The sequence below is a fragment of the Diabrotica undecimpunctata genome, chromosome 10 (genome assembly GCF_040954645.1).
Source record: "Diabrotica undecimpunctata isolate CICGRU chromosome 10, icDiaUnde3, whole genome shotgun sequence".
Classification (NCBI taxonomy): domain Eukaryota; kingdom Metazoa; phylum Arthropoda; class Insecta; order Coleoptera; family Chrysomelidae; genus Diabrotica; species Diabrotica undecimpunctata.
The window spans coordinates 80192511-80212456 of NC_092812.1; the positions used below are offsets into that span (position 1 = coordinate 80192511).

General features: G+C 33.9%; 1 protein-coding gene across 1 annotated transcript in view; it reads right to left on the reverse strand.

Moving 5' to 3' along the window:
• The window catches only part of Shal (Potassium voltage-gated channel protein Shal), a 126323-nt gene that overhangs the window by 24537 nt on the left and 81840 nt on the right, over positions 1 to 19946 (reverse strand). The window contains exons 2-3 of the mRNA XM_072546896.1: positions 6909 to 7071; positions 6421 to 6633 (exon numbers count right to left, since the gene is read on the reverse strand). Coding sequence (XP_072402997.1) covers positions 6421 to 6633; positions 6909 to 7071 — 376 coding nt within the window. The remainder of the gene's footprint in view (positions 1 to 6420; positions 6634 to 6908; positions 7072 to 19946) is intronic.

Below are 19946 nucleotides of genomic sequence, written 5' to 3' on the forward strand. Positions count from 1 at the left end.
GGCCTGTAAGAATTTAGATAGGTCTTGGGTTTGCCCTTTTTTAAGGCGTCGTCAAATCTGTAGTTATTGGGGGTGATAAGTATATTTTGTAGATGGTTTTTGAAGACAACGGCCTTCTGTTGATCGGAATTAATGATTTGATTATTCACCACAAGGTGAGAGGGGTTGCTGGTTCTCTGTTTAGTTAGGTTTTTGAATTTTGACCAGAAAGCACCACCGTTACGATAATCAAGACTAGAGGTGGTAGCCTCGTTGGCTTAAAATAGCACTAATATTTATACATAGTTTTTAAGCCAAGTGAATAATGAGAGATGTGGTCAAGGCGGGACGATGCGCATCAAACGTGCTCATTGGTCGATAGACTGAGGCACTTGGTGACACTACCTATCTTTTTATAACCTTTTCTACTACTAATAATAAGAAAAAAGTAAAATTTTTCGAAATAAATATTTATTCTAAATTGTTTAAACAAATTTCTCGGTTAAATAAATAATTTACAAATTAACTAATTGTATTTTTATAATCTATGCAACGAGGTACCAAAAATTAAAAAAACATCAATTTTCGTTGATTAAAACTAAAGACATTGCGACTTTTATTTTGAATTTATGAATTCAGTTTTTGAAATAGTAAAATTGAGAAATAAAAAAAAAAAGATAATAACTAAGCCTCAGACTCAGATTCTAATCGTCTTAGGGCATTGCATTTTTTTCTAAATTTGTGTAAATGTTGATGCGACTGAGTTATTTTTAAATGTTTATAAGCTTAAAATCACAGTACTTTTGTAAACCTATTTTACAATCTTTAACAATAATTTTTTGTGCATTAAATGATTTAATTTAAAAAATGTAAGCCTTTCTCTTTAATTTGATCCTTTTAGAATGTATGTAAACCTAATAGTTTACGCATAAGAACGTTCTAGATAAAAGTTTCTGAGATAACAATTTAAATTTTGCAGTAACTATTAAATGAAACTTCTTGAAATTTTTATAGCTAAATATATGTGACATTGTCCCTATTATCTCGAGAAATTAAAGTTTTTTGTGCATTTTTAGAAAAGTTATTAATACTTACTGAAGAACAAAAAAGCCAAAGGACCCGGAGGAATACCAAACGAACTAATTAAAAACGGAACGGAAAAGTTATTCCGCATGCTACATAGAATTTCGAAAGAGGACTAAATGGAGAAGAAATACCTGCGGAATGGACACAAGCATACATCACATCCATACATAAGAAAGGAAACAGGAAAAAATGTGAAAACTATAGAGGAATTAGTATAATATCGTCGGTAGGTACACTTTACGGGAAAATTATTAAAGAAAAACTAGAAACTGAAATAATAGGAAAAATTGGAGAAGACCAAGCAGGGTTCACAGTAGGAAAATTATGCCTAGATCATACGTACACATTAGAACAACTGATAGAGAAGAAAATGGCAAAAGGTAGACCAGTCCATCTGGCCTTTGTTGATCTAAAGAAAGCATATGACTGAATACCTAGAATCAAATTATGGGAAGCAATGAATGATCTCGGAATCCGACAAACACTAATAAAAGCAGTTAAAGCACTATACAAAGAAAACAAAGTAGCTATTAAATGTGGAAATAAAGCCTACAATCCATTTAAGACGACAAAAGGACTTCTACAAGGCTGTGCTACGTCCCCTACTCTGTTTAAAATATTCTTGGAAAAGACACTCAAACCATGGAGGAGAAAGTGCGAAGGAATGGGCATACCAGTAAGAGACGAATACCTATACACCTTTGCCGACGATCAAGTAGTCATCGCACAAGATGAAGAAGATCTCAGCTTTATGCTCAGAAAACTAGAAGAAGAATATAAAAACAACGGAATGGAAATAAACTTAGAGAAAACCGAATACCTAACAACAGAAAACAAGGATATGAGAAACCTAGAGATAGACGAGGGAAGACAAATAAATGGAACAGATAAATTCAAGTATTTAGGAACCATAATATCGAACCAGGAAACAACAGAAGAAGATATAAACAACAGATTTAGACAAACAAGAAACTGTATAAGACAACTAAACTCAGTGTTGTGGGATAAGAACATTACGATAAAGACAAAAAAGAGAATATATAATACCCTGACAAGAAGTATCCTGACATATGGGTCCGAAAACTGGACAATAAACAAGAGAAATAGAGGTAGAATAAGAGCAGTAGAAATGGAGTTCCTGAGGAGAAGCTGTAGACTTACAAAAAGAGACAGAATTGAAAACGCAGAGATTAAGCGGAGAATGGGAGTGCAATCAGACATAATCGACTATATAGAGGAGAAGAGACTATCCTGGTACGGCCACGTCAGAAGAGCGGACAGAGGACGCTGGATAAATAAAATCACAGAATGGAGCCCGATTGAAAGAAGAAAGAGAGGAAGACCCCGAAGGTCATTCAGAGATGAAATCGACGAGGCTATGGAGAAAAGAACCCTGCGAGATGGAGACTGGAATGACAGGAAAAATTGGAGAAAAAAGGGTTGAGTGAAGGAAGACAGTGAAAACTGTGGAAATCCTTAGTAGTAGTAGTTAAAAATCGACGATTGAAGCTATTTTTGCAATAATTAAGCATCAAAAATCGAAAAAAACGAAAGCGCGTGCAAAATGGCAAAGGCCCCGAAATTCACTTGATAAGACACAGCTAAATAGACTAACACACCAGCTAACGTCAGAGCTAAATCAAGCTCGTAATTACGCCTTTTTTTCTATATGAACATCTCTCTTCAGATGACCACTCTATATGGAGAGCAACTGAAAAATTCAAGAAACCGACACTACCAATTCCTTCAATTAGAAAACCTGATAGAAACTAGGGTGAAGACTGACAATGAAAAAGCTAATGTATCTGCAAAATATTTACAAAATATATTTACTCAAAATTTAGGTCAAAACATAAATGATAATGTAGTTAGCGAATATCTAGATGCACTCTGCCAACTATCATCTTCAATAAAAGCTATCTCCCCATTCGAAGTTCGCAGAATAATAATGAGTACAAACTCGCACAAAGCCCCAGGATACGATTTAATCGATGGGAGAATCCTAAAACATCTACTCAGAAAAGCAGTTGTCATGCTTACTATAATCTATAATTAATTTCTATCAGTGGTAATCAAAAGTACTAAGTAAAATTTTAATTTTTACACCGGAACTTATCGGATAGATAACTTCTTTTTAAATCCGGCAACTTTGCATGAAAAATTAACATGGACTAATATAATTAGTCCATATTAATCATTTACATGTTAATCATGTAGTCGATAATCATTTTAATGGACTTTGTATTCCCAAAAAACAGGTATCACAATATTTTATTTTAACTTGTTTTGGACAGTATTTCTTAATTTTTACCTCGAACATTTTAACTATTGAAATGTTATAAAGACCCATATTATGTTTTGCAATTTAATTTCTGCTAGTTCCCTAATATTTTAGGTAAAAGCCAGACAAGAAATTGAACGGCTTCCTACTACCATCAGTGCACACTGGCCACCATAAAGATATATAAACCAGTTTGTTTACTTTAGACGATGATTATCCATTTTATAAAGACTCAAACATCACGTGGAGTTTCTCCATCATTCCCAAGCATTATTTTGGAAAATAATCATTGTCGACTTTAAACATGTACACATTTTATAAAATAAGCCAAATCAAAATAACGTGTATATTGAAGATGATATATACTACAAAAAGGCTTTAGTGCATTAACATTAAAACAGATATATGAAATACCTCTCCAGTCTATATTACAATTTAATAACGACAATGGCATACTCAAAAGCCAAATAACAATAAAAGATGATTCATAGTAAAAGACATATAAACTGCATTAACAATAAAACAGCTATATAAAAGACCTCTTCAATATATATTATAATTTATATACATTAATCGTTGGCACATATTGTAATACTGAAGTAATAAAAAACCAAATCGTAATAGAAGATTATGTATATAGGATATGATTAATATTAAAGGCATCTAAACTGCAATAATAATAAAACAAATATAAAAGACCATTTCAATATATTATCTTTTTTTTCTTCTTCTCCTTCCTCTTTATAAGCAATTCTGCATGTTCATTGGCTTATTAATACCTCTGTGGAAGATTGTCACTTCATCTTTTGCGTGGTCATTCGATACTTCTTCTGCCGATTGGTGACTTATCTCTTGCTATTTTGACGATACGGGTTTCCTCCATTCTGCTTGTGGTTATTCCATTTCATGTGGTTATTCCATTCTTTTTTTCTATTTTGTGTCCATTTATTTATACACTGTACGTTATATTTTCTTCTAATGTCTTCACTTCTCTTTCGATTTCTCAACGTATTTCCTGTAATTCTTCTCAGTACTCTCATCTCTGCCGTTTCCAGTAGCCTTTGCGTTGTGGCTGTGTCGGGTCTTGTTTCTGAGGCATATGTCATTATGTCTTACACTGGCTTTATAAATTCTTGACTTCATCTCAGTGTTAATGTGTCTATTTCACTATACAGTGTCCTGCTAGTCTATTTGCTTTTTGTACTTGATCTCTCACTTCTTTGTCTAGGTCTCCATAGCTAGACAGTGTAATTTACAGGTATTTTGTTTCCATTACTTGTTCAATACTAATGCCATCAATTTCTATTTTACATCTGGTTAGTTCTTTGCTGACTACTATTGCTTTAGTTTTCTGAGATGAGATTTTTATATTAAATTCTTTTGCTCTTATGTTAAATCTGTGGATCAGTCTTTGCAGACTATCTTTATCTTGGGCTATCAATATTGCGTCATCTGCGTAACAGAGTATTTTTATTTCTTTGTTTCATTCTGTAACCTCTTCTGTATTTCTATACGTTCTGTAAGTTGTCCATCTATTCTGACTTCCATTTTGTTGTTTTGGTAGATGTTTTTGATAGTTTTTATAATATTTAGGGAAACTTTTCTATTATACAGAAGATAGATTACATCTTTGAGTCTTACTCTGTCAAACGCTTTCTTTAGGTCAATCAGACACAGAAATGCTGGTCTATTATACTCTAGTGATTTCTCAGTAATTTACTTTATAAAGAATATGTTAATATGAAAACCCTGATGTTCATCTGCTAAAGTTATCCTCTGATATATTAGCACTTGTAAAATTTTAGTTGTAAGTTTTAGTGTAGTATTCAACAAGTTTATACCTCTGAAGTTTTCTGGCTGTTTTTTATCTCCTTTTTTGAATAGTAGAATTAGTTCGCTCGTTCTTCATTCTTCTGGTTTTTTTCCTTGTGTTTTATAATTTTATTAATTAATGTTGTTAATTGTTCTGTCATTCCTACTCCACAATATTTCAGTAATTCGTTTGGTATCCCGTCTTTACCTGCTGCTTTTGTGTTCTTCAGGTTTTCAAGTATTTTCCGAACTTCCTGTACATTTATATTTAGTTATTCATTTGTGGTAATTTCTGTTGTTTCCGGTTCTAGCGTCGTTTGTTCTTCCTCTGCATAGAGCTTTTTTAGGTAGTCAATCCACGTATCCTTTTCTATGTGTTTTGGATCTATTAGTTCCTTTGCCTCCGTTCTTTCCCCTCTTATAAAGCGCCATATTTCCTTTTGCAGACCGTAAAAATCATGTTCCATTTCTTTCGAAACGCGTTCCCAGTGATCATTTTTTTATTTTTCTTACAAGTGCATGTGTTTCGTTTCCAATTGTCCTGTAGTTATGGTATGCCTCTTGTGTTTTGGTTGACATGTATTTCAGGTAAGCTTATGTCTTTTCTTTACATGTTTCCTTCATTTTGTACAAAACCAAGGAGTTCTTCGTCTTGGAAACGGTTTATTTTTATTTATATTTCTTTCACCAATAACTTCCTTGGCCGAGGCTAAGATATTAGACTTAATTTTTGTCCAGCTTTCTTCGACTCCATCACTTTCTGTGATATATGTGTTTCTGCTTTTTTTGGTTATTCTTTTTTGGAATAGATATCTTGTGGAGTCATCCTGTAAGCTTTCGACTTTTATCTTTGTGCTGTATTCTGGTGTTTTGTTATCACATATAAATATGTGTTTTCATTTGGATTTTTCACAATACCAATTTATGATCGCTTCCTATTTCTGCTGATGTTAGTGCTCTTACATCCAAGATTTGAGAGGGCTGTAACTCTCTATTCGACAGAATATAGTCTATCATAGATATATTTATATATATATATATATATATATATATATATATATATATATATATATATTTATATATATACATATGTATATATATATATATATATATATATATATATATATATATATATATATATATTAATTATAAAACATAAAATATATGAAATAAAAAAAAATTTACAAATTTTAAGTAATAATGTTTTTTTCTATAGTACGTTACAATAAAACAATAATGGATTATTTCCAAATGATCCTTACCTCAAGCTCTACGAACTCTCGGTCGGTGGTCTTCTCCAAACATCGCAGCAAATGATGATGTTGTAGTTCGAAAATATCTTCTTCTCTATAATTATCATCTAATTCTATTCCAGACTCTTGAGCTGCTATCCGTGCCTCAGCGGCCTTCTTTTTACTAACAAATGCTGCTCCTGACGAAGCTTTGGCAATGCGAATTCGGGCCAGACGGGCTTTCTGGAAATAAAATAATAAAAAAAAATTAACTTAAATCATATCTTTTAATAAATAAATTCACAAAGTTATAAGTATTATTGGATATGGTTGATCATAAATCAACTATAAATTGACAATGGCTGATTTAAAATCATCCATGAAGAAATATGTGTTTCTATGTTAGATAACTGATGAGGGCCTGATCACTGTGACTTATAAACTAAATTATTATTTATTACTGTTGAGTGATGTAAAAATAACTATAATTTAATGTTTAAAAATAAAAATTATCTTACCCTTTGAGCTTTTCGTTTATCAGCCCTTTGATTTTGATGATATATCCTACTGAAGTTTGAGACAATGACGGGTACGGGCAGGGCGATTACCAACACACCACTGAGGGAACAAACGCCACCGACTATTTTTCCAGCTATAGTTGCTGGCACCATATCACCATATCTAAAAATAACATAAATATTATATCTTAAAAGCATCAGGAAAAATAGTGCAAATGTATGAATGTAGTTATGTCATTTTATGATATTAATCTCCATCAGAAAACGATTCTAAATAAGGATAAGAATATATATAATTTATATAACAACTATTTTCTAAATATATTTGTTAATAATGAATTCCAAGGGGTGCCCATTGCTAGATCAAATTTTTGTTTACCAAATTCACTACATAACACAATATGTCAATCCAAACATCAAATCCATATGGTTTACCAACCTCCAAATGTCAGCGACCTATAAACAATATTAAATGATACAAAATTTCTCTGATCATTGACTAGCAAAATCTAAACCCAGACAACTGCTTCGTAAGCTCCAATATTCAGGACAGCCGCATTAAAAAAGTCTATGAACCAATCTCAAAGAATCAACATAAAGTCATATAAATACAGGTATACGCACCAACAAGAACAACTAAACTTAAAAAAATCAAAGTGAAATAATTTCAGAGAGGATATAGACAAGGCAATTAATATTGTAAGCCCTACCCTAGAATTAACGACACCTTTGAAGATAGTCAAAAGAAAATCAAGGGGATACATGTCCAGAGGTTGTTAAGAGTATTTCGTACCAAGTCTTTCCGAAGAATCAAAAACTCTTCTGACCAAATACGAAAAATTTTATAATGAAAATCCATTTAACGAGGAAACTATAGCGTGTATAATAGCACTAATAGAAATACTTAGCAAAGCAAAGCAAACAAAGTGTAACAGAGTAATCACATTTTATAATCAAAAATAAATTCTAACTGGCAAGACAGATGGAAAATATTGGCGAATACATCAAATAATCATTATTACAATATTCATCCTACGTTACCATCCCTAAAAGAATACCTATAAATATTCCATTATAATATATCCAAACGATCAGCAGCAACTATCATAAGATTAAAAACTATTCACGGTATTGTTCCTGCTTACATGGCTAGATTAAACTTTATAGAATCAGGAAAGTGCTTATTTTTTTTTATTTAACATCCTATGTTTATTGCAATCTGTCTTATTACAAACAATGAGCAATATGTATAATTTATGTACAATAACATAGTGGGAAGCTGCCCAGTGGCGAGCACCCAGGTAAGATAATATATATAATCTATGATAATAACAATTAATTTAAACTTCAACTTAACAAACAAAGTTTAATACAGATAAACATCACTGACACACATATGAATATTATAAGACTAAAAAAAACAAATTAAGAAAAGATTTAGAAAACACCAGAATAAAAACTTGATATTTCACCGCACCATGACCCTATGCTCAGTTTCTCCTTATTTACTAGAGGTCCGAAAGATCTGGTCGTTTTAATCTTCTTACGTGTGAAATGTTGAGCAGATCCATGGCCAGCGAATTTGGATGGCAGGATAGTCTGGTCTTGTATACAGAGTTTACAGCAGATATTGCTTCGCTAACTGTTGGTAACTGTAAATCGTGGTGTAATCTATGGTTCGTGATATACCAAGGGGCATTACAGATCTGGCGCAGTACTTTCGATTGGAAACGTTGAAGTTTTTGTATATTAGTATTACTTGCTGTACCCCAGATTTGTGCTGCATATTGCCATACCGGTTTTAAAATACATTTATATATCAGAAGTTTGTTCTCCAGGCTAAGATTTGATTTTCGACTCATGTACCAATACATTTTCCTGTAGATTAAGCTAAGTTTAAGGCGTTTCTTCCAGATGTGGATGCCCCAATTAAATTTGTTATCCAAATGGATTTCTAAGTATTTAACGACGCTATTAACTGGTAGTGGAGTGTTGTTTATAGAAACTGGTGGCGCGACTGATGGCGTGTTTTTAAAGTAAACGTTATTTGTGTTGATTTTAAACTGTTAACTTGGACTCGCCACAGTTTAAGCCAGCTCTCTAGTTTAAGTAGGTGATTTTGTAATACCTGGGATGCTTAAGTTGCTGTATAATTTGAAGCCATTATAAATGTGTTATCGGCATATGTAGCGATTGTTGTATTGGTCGTCGTTGGGAGATCTGATGTGTATATTAAGTAGAGGGTGGGTCCTAGTATAATTCTTTGTGGAACTCCGGAACAAATTGGAAACAGGTTAGTGATTTCCCCACCTCTTTTGACTTGAAAGAATCGATCTGTCAGGTAGGATCTTAGAAGCGAACTTATGGGATAAGGAAATATGGATTTAATTTTGGAGATAAGACCTACATGCCAAACTTTGTCGAATGCTTGAGAGACATCTGGAAATGCAGCACTACAGTAATTTTTTTGTTCAAGCAAATTTCTGATAGTCTTTACCACCCTATGAATTTTCTCGATAGTACCATGTTGTTTCCTCCTTCCTAAGCTCCAGTCTTCTCAGAAAAAGCCGTTCAAATACTTTGGATATAATAGGCAACAAGCTAATTGGGCGGTTTGAAGATACTTCCATGTGATCCTTATTAGGTTTTGGAATAAGAACAATTAGAGCAACTTTCCATTGGAGTGGAAAATAACCTGTTTTTAATATTGAATTAAATATATAAGTAATTAAACTTACGCCTTCGTTGGGTAGATTTTTTAGTACTAATCTAGATATTAAGTCATATCCAGGTGACTTTTTAATTTCCAGATTATCAATTATTTCTTTGATTTCAGATTTCTTAACAGATTTAATAGGTGGAGCCATTTGATATGGTGCATTTACGACTTCATGGATAGCTTGCTCTTCTTCAACTGAGACTTCCCATTGATGCGGTTGAAATACCTCGCATAGATGATTTGCAAACGTATATGCTTTATCTATGTCAGCTTTAAGTGCAATTTTGTTTCCTTATTGGCAGATTCATTTGTTCGTTGAGTTTAAGTTTTTTTGTTAGTTTCCACAGTGAATAGTTTGTATCATCTGCAGGTGAGAGGTTCATTAAATATTTGTTGATTCTATTGTTTTTATGTTGGATCAGTTTACTTTTGAGTAGTCTGCAAGCTCTATTCAGATTTGCTTTATCTTCTGAATGCCTATTGCGCTGCCACCTCTTTCGTAGTTTTCTTTCTTCCAATATGAGTGTATTTATTTGTGCAGGATAGGACTCGGAGTTGTGTTGGTAATTAATTTTTGGGGTGGACGTCCAAGCAGCTTGCTGAATAACTGTAGTTAAGTGAGCAACTGCATTTTCTATGTCGCTATCACTTTTAAGAGGCAAGTTTAGATTAATGGATGTTTTTATTTCTGCTCTGTATCTGTTTCAGCTTGTTCTTTTATTAGAGAATGTTGAATGTTTAGGACAGTTATGAATTTGGCTTTGTAGATCTATGAAGAAAGGGGAATGATCTGATGAGAGGTCAAATGAAGGAGAAATTTGGAGGTAGGTATGTAGGAATTTTTTGTCTATCAGTAGGCCAATACGTAGGCTCTCCAGTAGAGAAAGGAATTAAATGATTCTCATTAATACTTTTTAATAATTCTCGTCCACGTGAGGTTACTATTCTGGAACTCCATTTATGATGTTTGGCATTATAATCTCCAGCAGTAATCAAACGGTGTCCTAACATCTTAAAGTATTCAGTAAAATGATCAGCTTTAATTATTTTATTCGGTGGACAGTAAACAGCAGATAGAATAATCGGGCCTTGTGAATCTTCGACCGACACTGATGTGGCTTGGATGTTAACTTTACTAATTTTATTTGTTTCATGATGCTTAATGTAATTCTTTATAATAATTGCCGTACCTCCGTGGGCTTTTCCTAATGGATGTTGAGTTACATAGGTTGAATATTTGGGAATATATAAATGGCTCTTATTAGTCATGTGTGCTTCGGAAATAAACATAACATCTAGATTATGAGTTTAGTGTTGAAAGTGCTCATGCGATAATATTTCCCAGTGTGATATTAATCACATTCTGTTTGGATGTATTAAAAATAAAGCACTCTCAACTACATTTTATGAAAACCTGATTAAAAGTAATGTGCAATTTCCAGTAAACATAACCACCTACTGTCAATGAATCATAAATCCATATACGAACTCGTATGTAATCACTTTTTTTTACTTTTTTGCGTTCTATGTGATTAAAAAATAAAGCTCAGCTCAATTTAAGCCCGCCACTCCTCTCCACCCAACACTACCACCAAAAATGTAAATTTTTCCTTTTTATTTTTTTTTTATGTGAGATGCAATCAATTTTAAAAAATTTTAAAAATTCATACACATAGTTGAGGCTTTCACAAAACTTGCATATTTTTTATAGACCGAGTGTAGGTCGAGTGTACATAACCTATAAATGCATTCTTTTTTTTTTCGAAAAAAGCGTATAAATTTTTTTGGAGGTGACTGCAGGTCAATTTTTTTTATTTTGTATATTTGATCACAAACTATATTTCTGATTGTTTTAGATTTTTCCGTATGGTGCGTTGTTTTTAAAAAGTCGAAAAACTTTTTTTTAGAGGTTTTGGGCGATTTTCTCCATTTTATAGGCTTTAAAATAGATCAAAGTAAGGTTTTTTATAGGTTACATATATTCTAAATTAAATCAGGCCTTTAGGACATTCAAAAGTTTTGTTAGAGTTAAACTTATTTTTTGACATCGACACAACCTGAATTATTTTCTCATATTTTTACTTTTTATACCATTAAAACATAATTTGTCTATTTTTGTAGACCCGTAGTAGTTTGAGTGTACATAACCTAAAAATTCATTTTTTTGCGAATAAGAGTGTAACTTTATTTTGGAGGTGGCTGCAGGTAAAATTTTTTATTTCGTGTATATGGTCAAAAACTATATCCCTGATTTTTTTTTCAGATTTTTTCGCTGTCCGAAAAACTCGAAAAACTGTTTTTAGGGGTTTTGGGGGATTTTCTCCATTTTATAGACTTCAAAATGTATCAAATCTCTAAAAAACAGTTTTTCTGATTTTGATTTTTGTTCCGGAAATTAGGCACGAGACCTCCAAGTTCAACTTCTTGGAGACTGGGCCCAAGTTTTTTATTTTGTTCATATAGATATCATCAACAACCGTTGAATTGCTATTCTTTATTGAGTGCAAGGCTTTATTTAGTTTTTTAATTGTGAAATGTGGATCTAGGTGATATTTTTCAGCTTCTTATTAGTCTTTCCGTTTAGTATGAGTTGGTAAGATACTTGGTCTGATATGTCTTTATGAGATTTCTTAGTTTCGGTGGAGTCGGAGCTGAACTTTTTGATGAGGTTCCACGCTATCTTACTATTATGTGTCATATCCATTATGTCCAAGATATTGATCCACTTTGTTTGCCAGAGATATAGTTTTTGATCAAATACACAAAATAAAAAAAACAATTGGAATTGCAGCCACCTCGAAAAAAATACGATTATGTATATATTCATCATCATCATCATCATCCAGCCCCGTTTTCACATCCATTGTTGGATATAGGCCTCTTCCAAACGTCTCCAGTTCTCTCTATCTCTAGCTGCTGCAATCCAGTTTGTTTCTATTCTCCTTAGGTCGTTGGTCCATCGGGTGGGTGGTCTGCCTCGACTTCGCTTGTCGGCTCTTGGTCTCCACTCCAATAATCTCTTCGTCCATCTTCCGTCTTCTATTCTAGCAACATGTCCAGCCCACCTTCACTTTTGTTTATTGATTCGCAGTATAATATCGTCAACGCCAGTTCGTCGGCGTATCTCCTCATTTCTCACGCGATCTTTCAAGGTCAGACCCAGCATTGATCTCTCCATTCGCCTTTGTGTTACCCTCAGTTTTTCGGCAGTAGCTTTCGTTAAAGTTAGGGTCTCTGCTCCGTAGGTCAAGACTGGTAGGATGCATTGGTTAAATGCCTTCCTTTTCAGGTGAATTGGAGTATTTGTTTTAAAAATGTCTCTCATCCTTCCATATGCCGCCCATCCCAACGTGATTCGTCTATTTAGCTCGCAGGTTTGGTTGTCTCTGGTTATTCTGATTTCATGACCCAAGTATGTGTATTTATCGATTAATTCTACCTTGTTGTTATTGATCTGTATCTCTTCGCTGGGAACCATATTGGTCATCATTTTGGTTTTCTCGAAATTTATCTCCAGCCCAGTTTCTTGTAGTATGTAATTCAGTTCTTGGAGCATGTCTTTGATCTCTCCCAGATTATCTGACAGAAGCACGATATCGTCCGCAAAACGTAGATGGTTTAATCTTTCTCCATCGATGGATATTCCTTTCTGTTGCCATGTTAGTCTTTTAAATGCATACTCAAGAACGGTAATGAACAGCTTTGGTGACATGGTATCACCTTGCCTGACTCCCCTTTTTATCTTTATCTTATTAGTTGCTGAATGTAGACTTATGGTTGTTGTGGCATTTTCATATATATTTTTAACTATATTACAATATCTGTGGTCGACCCTGCAATCTTGTAGTGCTCTTAAGATGGACGGTAATTCCACTGTATCAAACGCCTTTTTAAAGTCTACAAATATCAATGCCAAGGGACGGTTATATTCGTTAGTTTTTTCTATCAGGGTTTTTAGGGTATATATATATTATATATTATAAAATACGAATAATTATACTATTTTTTCGAAAAAAAATGCATTTTTAGGTTATGTACACTTAACCTACGGGTCTATAAAAATAGAAAAATAGTAATGAGTCTTATTTTTTATTCACATTAAAAGTAAAACTATGAGAAAATGGATTCAGGTTGTGTCGATCTTAAAAATATGATTACCCACGCCAAAACCCTTAAAAACTGTGAAAAATATGGTTTTTTTGGGGGTTTGAAGAAGATTTGTCCAATTTTTAAATGTTCTGAAGCCCTCATTAAATTTAAAATACACTGACTGGCAAAAAAAGTGGTCACCCTAAAAATTTCCGAGAATAAAAATTCATTGGAAGTTTTATGCACTGTGTCATATTATATACTCAACATCTTTCATTTTAAAAAAAAATGGGCATTACTGCTTGATTACTTAGCATGATGTATTTACTTAGAAGGCTACAAACAAAATAGTGTAATATCGAAACGAATTACAAAACAATAAAAATTGCGAGTGAAAGAAACACATTTTGAATAAAAACTTGACTTGAGAAATACGTACATATTCTTCACGAAGCATGTTTTATAGTTCTGCAAGACTTTCTGGCTGGCCTGGTTGACTTATAACCCCGCGATAAAGTTCATCCCACAGATGCTCGATGATATTTAGATTAGGACTGCAGGCTGGTCATTCTAGAGTATTAATTTCTATTTCCTCTAAGTAATTTGTCACGATTCTTGCAATATGCGGCCGTGCATTATTATGCAGAAGGACGAAATTGTCTCCAATAAATGGACCACATGGAACTGCTGCTTCTGCCAAAACATCATATATATACCGGTGAGCATTCAGGGAGCCATTGATGACATAAGTTTAAATGAGATTCCAGCCCAAACCATGACACCACCACCGCCAATCTTTCTTCTCTGAGACATACAAACTTGGGCACATCTTTCATTTTTCCATATCCAAACACTCTCCCGGCCATCGCTAGACTTCAAACAGAATCGCGATTCATCAGTAAGAAGAATTCAGCACCAATCCTATATATCCCAGTGTTGATGTTGTCGAGCAAAAATTAATCGATTCCTACAGTGTCTGAGTTGTAATTCGGGAACTATTCGCTCCGTGGGTGACCATGGTAGGGGTACCTTGAAACGCTGCCAGCGTGCGTAGCGGCGAAATATGACAAAATTGAACCTTTTAAATCTTTTTACGCATAAATTTTATCAAAAATGGGTGCAAATACATGTTGCGTATTTAATTGTGCTAATAATAGCAAAAATAGTGAGTGTAGTTTTTATAGGTTTCCAAAGATTACATATAAATTAGAGAAAAGAAAACGATGGATTCGTGCTATTAATATGAAAAAGTAAATATCACATAATTTCATTTGTATGAAATTGAAATAGAAAAAATTTAAATAATTTACCTTAAATGATATTTTATAAGGCTTCAAGCTAACTGCAGCCTGCCTGATGACTTTAGCTTTTATATCATAATTTTTACTATTATTGTTTTTAATTACATGCTCTTCCACGTGCAAAAACTTGATTTGCCAGTACTAGATTTTTCCCTTTCTTTTCCGTTTGGGGTTGAAAAGATAAAGTTAATGAATTTTTAGAAACCCAGTTTTTAATACGAAATTTATTTTGTACATAAACCGAAAAAATATAATTAAAAAACTAATTATTAATACTTGTCAATTTCGTATCTATTTAACATATGTTTAACCTCAAATTGGGAGGTCCAAAACTGTCAGATGAATGCGGCAGATGTCGCTTCAATCACGCACGGAGCGAATAGCCGGCCTGCTTGCCATTAGTCCTCTTTCATTGAGGGGTCTTCTAACCGTTCTCTTAATTACATTAAGAGAATACATTAACTTCCTCCGTGGTTGGTGTTAGTTGTTGCCCTGGAAACCATCAGGGTCTTCTAACTCTAATGCCACAAATTGGTTGCATTGCTCCTGTAGTGATCCTTTCCCAAGTTAATATGCTTCTTTTCTAACTTGGCTGCACCGTACTGAAGACGACCAATAATCAGAAATACGTATATACGGTTGCCTTCCATCGATATACCATTTTTAATTTTCTGTTTTACGAGACATGCCATTACTTTTTACTTTTATTATTCACTCGCATTATCATTTTCCATTTGTTTTAAACATTTCAACGTTTGGCATTCCTTTCCCCAGGTAGCTGTAGCTTCCTCCGTGGTTGGTGTTAGTTGTTGCCCTGGAAACCATCAGGGTCTTCTAACTCTAATGCCACAAATTGGTTGCATTGCTCCTGTAGTGATCCTTTCCCAAGTTAATATGCTCCTTTTCTAACTTGGCTGCACCGTACTGAAGACGATCAATAGTCAGAAATACGTATATACGGTTGCCTTCCATCGATATACCATTTTTGGTTTTCTGTTTTGCGAGACATGCCATTACTTTTTACTTATATATATATATATATATATATATATATATATATATATATATATATATATCCTATAAAAAAATCTTGGTTTAATCTATTTTGAAGTCTATTAAATGGAGAAAATCACCCAAAACCCATAAAAACAGTTTTTCGGACTTTTGAACATGGCGCACCATACGGAAAAATCTGAAATAAATCAGACATATAATTTTTGATCAAATATACAAAGTATAAAAAAATGGACCTGCAGCCACCTCCCAAAAAATTTACGGTTATTTCGAAAAAAAAAAAATGCATTTTTAGGTTATGTACACTTAACCTACGGGTCTATCATCATCATCATCATTTTGGCTTTACAACCCTGTGTGGGTCCTAGCCTCCCCAAGAATTTTTCTCCAGTCGTCCCTATCCATCGCCTTCCTCCGCCAAGCACGTATTTCCATATTTCTCATGTCTTCATCGATGTTATCTAGGAATCTTGTTCTGGGTCTTCCTCTTCTTCTTTGACCAATAGGTCTATCAAGGAGCGTTTTTCTAGCTGGGTCGGTTTGCTCCATCCGCATAACATGGCCTACCCACCTTAGACGTCCTATCTTTATGTGTTTTACGATATCTGGTTCCTGGTATATCCTATAGAGTTCGAAGTTGTATCGTCTTCTCCAGACACCATTTTCATTTACCGCTCCATAGATGCGCCTTAGTATTTTTCTTTCGAAACATCCTAACATGTTTTCATTACTTTTTGTTAAAGTCCAGGTTTCTGAACCATATGTTAGGACTGGGCGTATTATTGTTTTGTAGAGTTTTACTTTTGTATTTCTTGATATAACTGTAGATTTAAAAAGGAGATTAAGCCCAAAATAGCATCTATTAGCCGTGCAAATTCTGCGGTTTATCTCTGCGGTAGTGTCATTTTCAGTATTGACGAGCGTTCCCAGGTATACAAATTCGTTAACTGCTTCGATGACGTCATTTTCTATAACAAGTGGCCGTAGTGTTTGTGGTTGCGTACCTATTTTCATGTATTTTGTTTTGTTGGTGTTTATTATTAAACCCATTTTTGTAGCCGCTTCCTTTAATGCTACGTACGCCTCTCGTGCTGCGTTTTCCGTTCTCCCAACAATATTGATATCATCAGCATATGCTAAGATTTGCACAGATTTGTTATATATTGAACCGGTAGTTGTGATTTGTGACGTACGTATTACTTTTTCCAAAGCTAGATTGAATAGTATACAGGAGAGTGGGTCTCCCTGACGTAGCCCGTTATTTGTTTTAAAAGGTTCAGAGAGTTCCCCCTGGATTCGTACTTTGCATTCAACTTTTTCAAGGGTTAGTTTGGTTAAACTTACCAACTGATTTGGTACTCCTAGGTCTATCATTGCTCTAAACAATTCTCTTCTATTTACAGAGTCGTAGGCTGCCTTGTAGTCTATAAATATGTGGTGCGTGTCTACACCGTATTCCAGTGTTTTCTCTAGAATTTGTCTTAGGGTTGAAATCTGATGAATTGTTGATTTACCACCTCTGAAACCAGCCTGGTATTGTCCTATTATTCGCTCTGCATATGGTGTCATACGATGGCATAGTATATTGGAGAATATTTTATACGCTGCATTTAGGAGCGTAATTCCTCGATAGTTAGAGCATTCAAAGATATCACCCTTTTTGTGTATGGTGCAAAGTATTCCAATATTCCAATCATTGGGAAGGGACTTCTGTATCCATATTTCTTTTATAAGCTGCTGTAGGGCTATTATGATATCGTGGCCACCTTCTTTATATAATTCCGCTGGGAGATTATCTATTCCGGGTGATTTGTTTCTGGCTAGTTTGTTTACAGCGTCTTTAACTTCCAGGATCGTTGGTGGATCCTCCTCCCTCTCGTCTGCTCCGCTTACCTCGCAGCTTTCGTCTTCCGGGTTTTCTTCTTCATCTATATTAAGTATCTGGTTAAAATATTCCGTCCATCGGTTTAGTACGTCTGTTCTTGTTGTTAAGAGATCGCCATTTAAACTTCTACATTGATTTGTGTTTGCCTTAAATTCTTTTCTGTTGATGTTAACTTTCTTATAGAATGTTCTGAATTCTTTCTCTCTGTTGAGGTTTTCTATATATTGAAGTTCCTTTTTTAAGTGGTTTCGTTTCTTCATTCTGTGTATTTTCTTTTCTTCTCTTCTCTTTGTCTGGTAATTCTCTATACTTGTTCTAGTTCGGCGGGTAAGCATTTTTGCATAGGCTTCATTTTTTTTCTGTGTTGCGTCTTTGCATTCATCGTCAAACCAGTGATTTTTTCGGGTACAAGTTTCTGTTCCTATTTCATCTTGTGCTGCTGACTCAATATCTTCCCTTATCCTGTTCCAGAATGAGTCTATATCTCTCTGGTCTTCTTCGCCTAGACTTTGATTCCTTAACCTATTGGTAACATTTTCCCAGTACTGTTTTGCAACAGTTGCATCTCTCAGCTTCTGTACATTCCATTTCTTTCTATTTATTTCTTTTTCTTTGTTGGAGTTTGAAATTCTAGCCCTTAGTGTTGAGATCACTAAACAATGGTCTGAGTCTATGTTTGCGCCTCTATAACTTCTGCAGTTTATTATGTCCGTTCCGTGTCTTGAATCTATTAAGATGTGATCAATCTGACTAGTTGTTCTTAAATCAGGGGAGGTCCAGGTTACCTTGTGTATATTCTTGTGTTCAAAATAGGTGCTAGCGACGGTCATGTTCAGTGCTGCTGCTAAGTTTATCAGTCGTAATCCATTATCGCTACTGATAGACCTACGGGTCTATAAAAATTGACAAATTGCGCCGAGTCTTATTTTATAATCACATAAAAAGTAAAAATAAGAAAAAAATTTACTCATGTTGTGTCGATGTCAAAAAATATGTTTATCCCCGCCAAAAACCGCGAAAACATGGTTTTTTGGGGGGTTTAAAAGTATTTCGCCAAATTTTTGAATGTCGTTAAGACCTCATAGTCTATAAAATGACCGTGACCACTATTAAAAGCACTAAAAGAAACAGTTTTTCGGATTTTTGATAATGTCGCGCCATACGAAAAGATTTGACAAAATCAGAGATATAATTTTTGGTCCAATACATAAAATAAAAAAAAATTGAAGCTGCAGCCATCTCAAAAAAAAAATACGCTTTTTTCCAAAAGAAATGCATTTCTAGGTTATGTACACTCAACTTGCGGGTCTTTAAAAAATAGAAGAGTTTTGTAAAAGCCTCAACTATTCGTGTGAATTTTTTGAAATTTTTAAATTGATTGCATCCCTCCTAAAAAAAAAATAAGAACAAATATTTTTTTTTCGGTTGGGTGCAGGGGAGTGGGTTTTAGGACTAAAATTGCACTGAGCCTTATTTTTTAAGTACATAGAACGTAAAAAAATTAAATTATGGGAGTGAGGGCATTTTGCCTATCTTAACAAGGAGTACCCTGTGTTACAATCACAATTCAATTCATAAATATAACATATTTTATATCATTCAAAAATTTGCTGCTAATAGACCAGTTTCCATTCCAAATACACTATCGTCATTATTATCAAATCGTATAGGAAACATGATGTACCAAAATCTCATACCACTGGTTCCGAAGTGAAAATCGAAACGTCAAAATTAACATATTTAAAACTTAAATTGTGGTTTATTCCCAGTAAAAATATTAAATTGTTTAAGAGGTCTATTTACTGTGCAAGATAAATTACCATGAGGGTTTTTGAATTTAAACGGATCAATATTTGCCCAAATAGTCAGAAGGCTAAGAGGTACTCAAGAAACCTAAGCTAGTGTATAGGCTAATGTAGTAATAACGGGAAGAACTCTATAGACTGATGTAATATAACAGTGTCACCCTTGTATAGGTGATAAGTCATCAAGACAAATAAGGCAACGTCAGAGCTGATGAATTTGCTAAA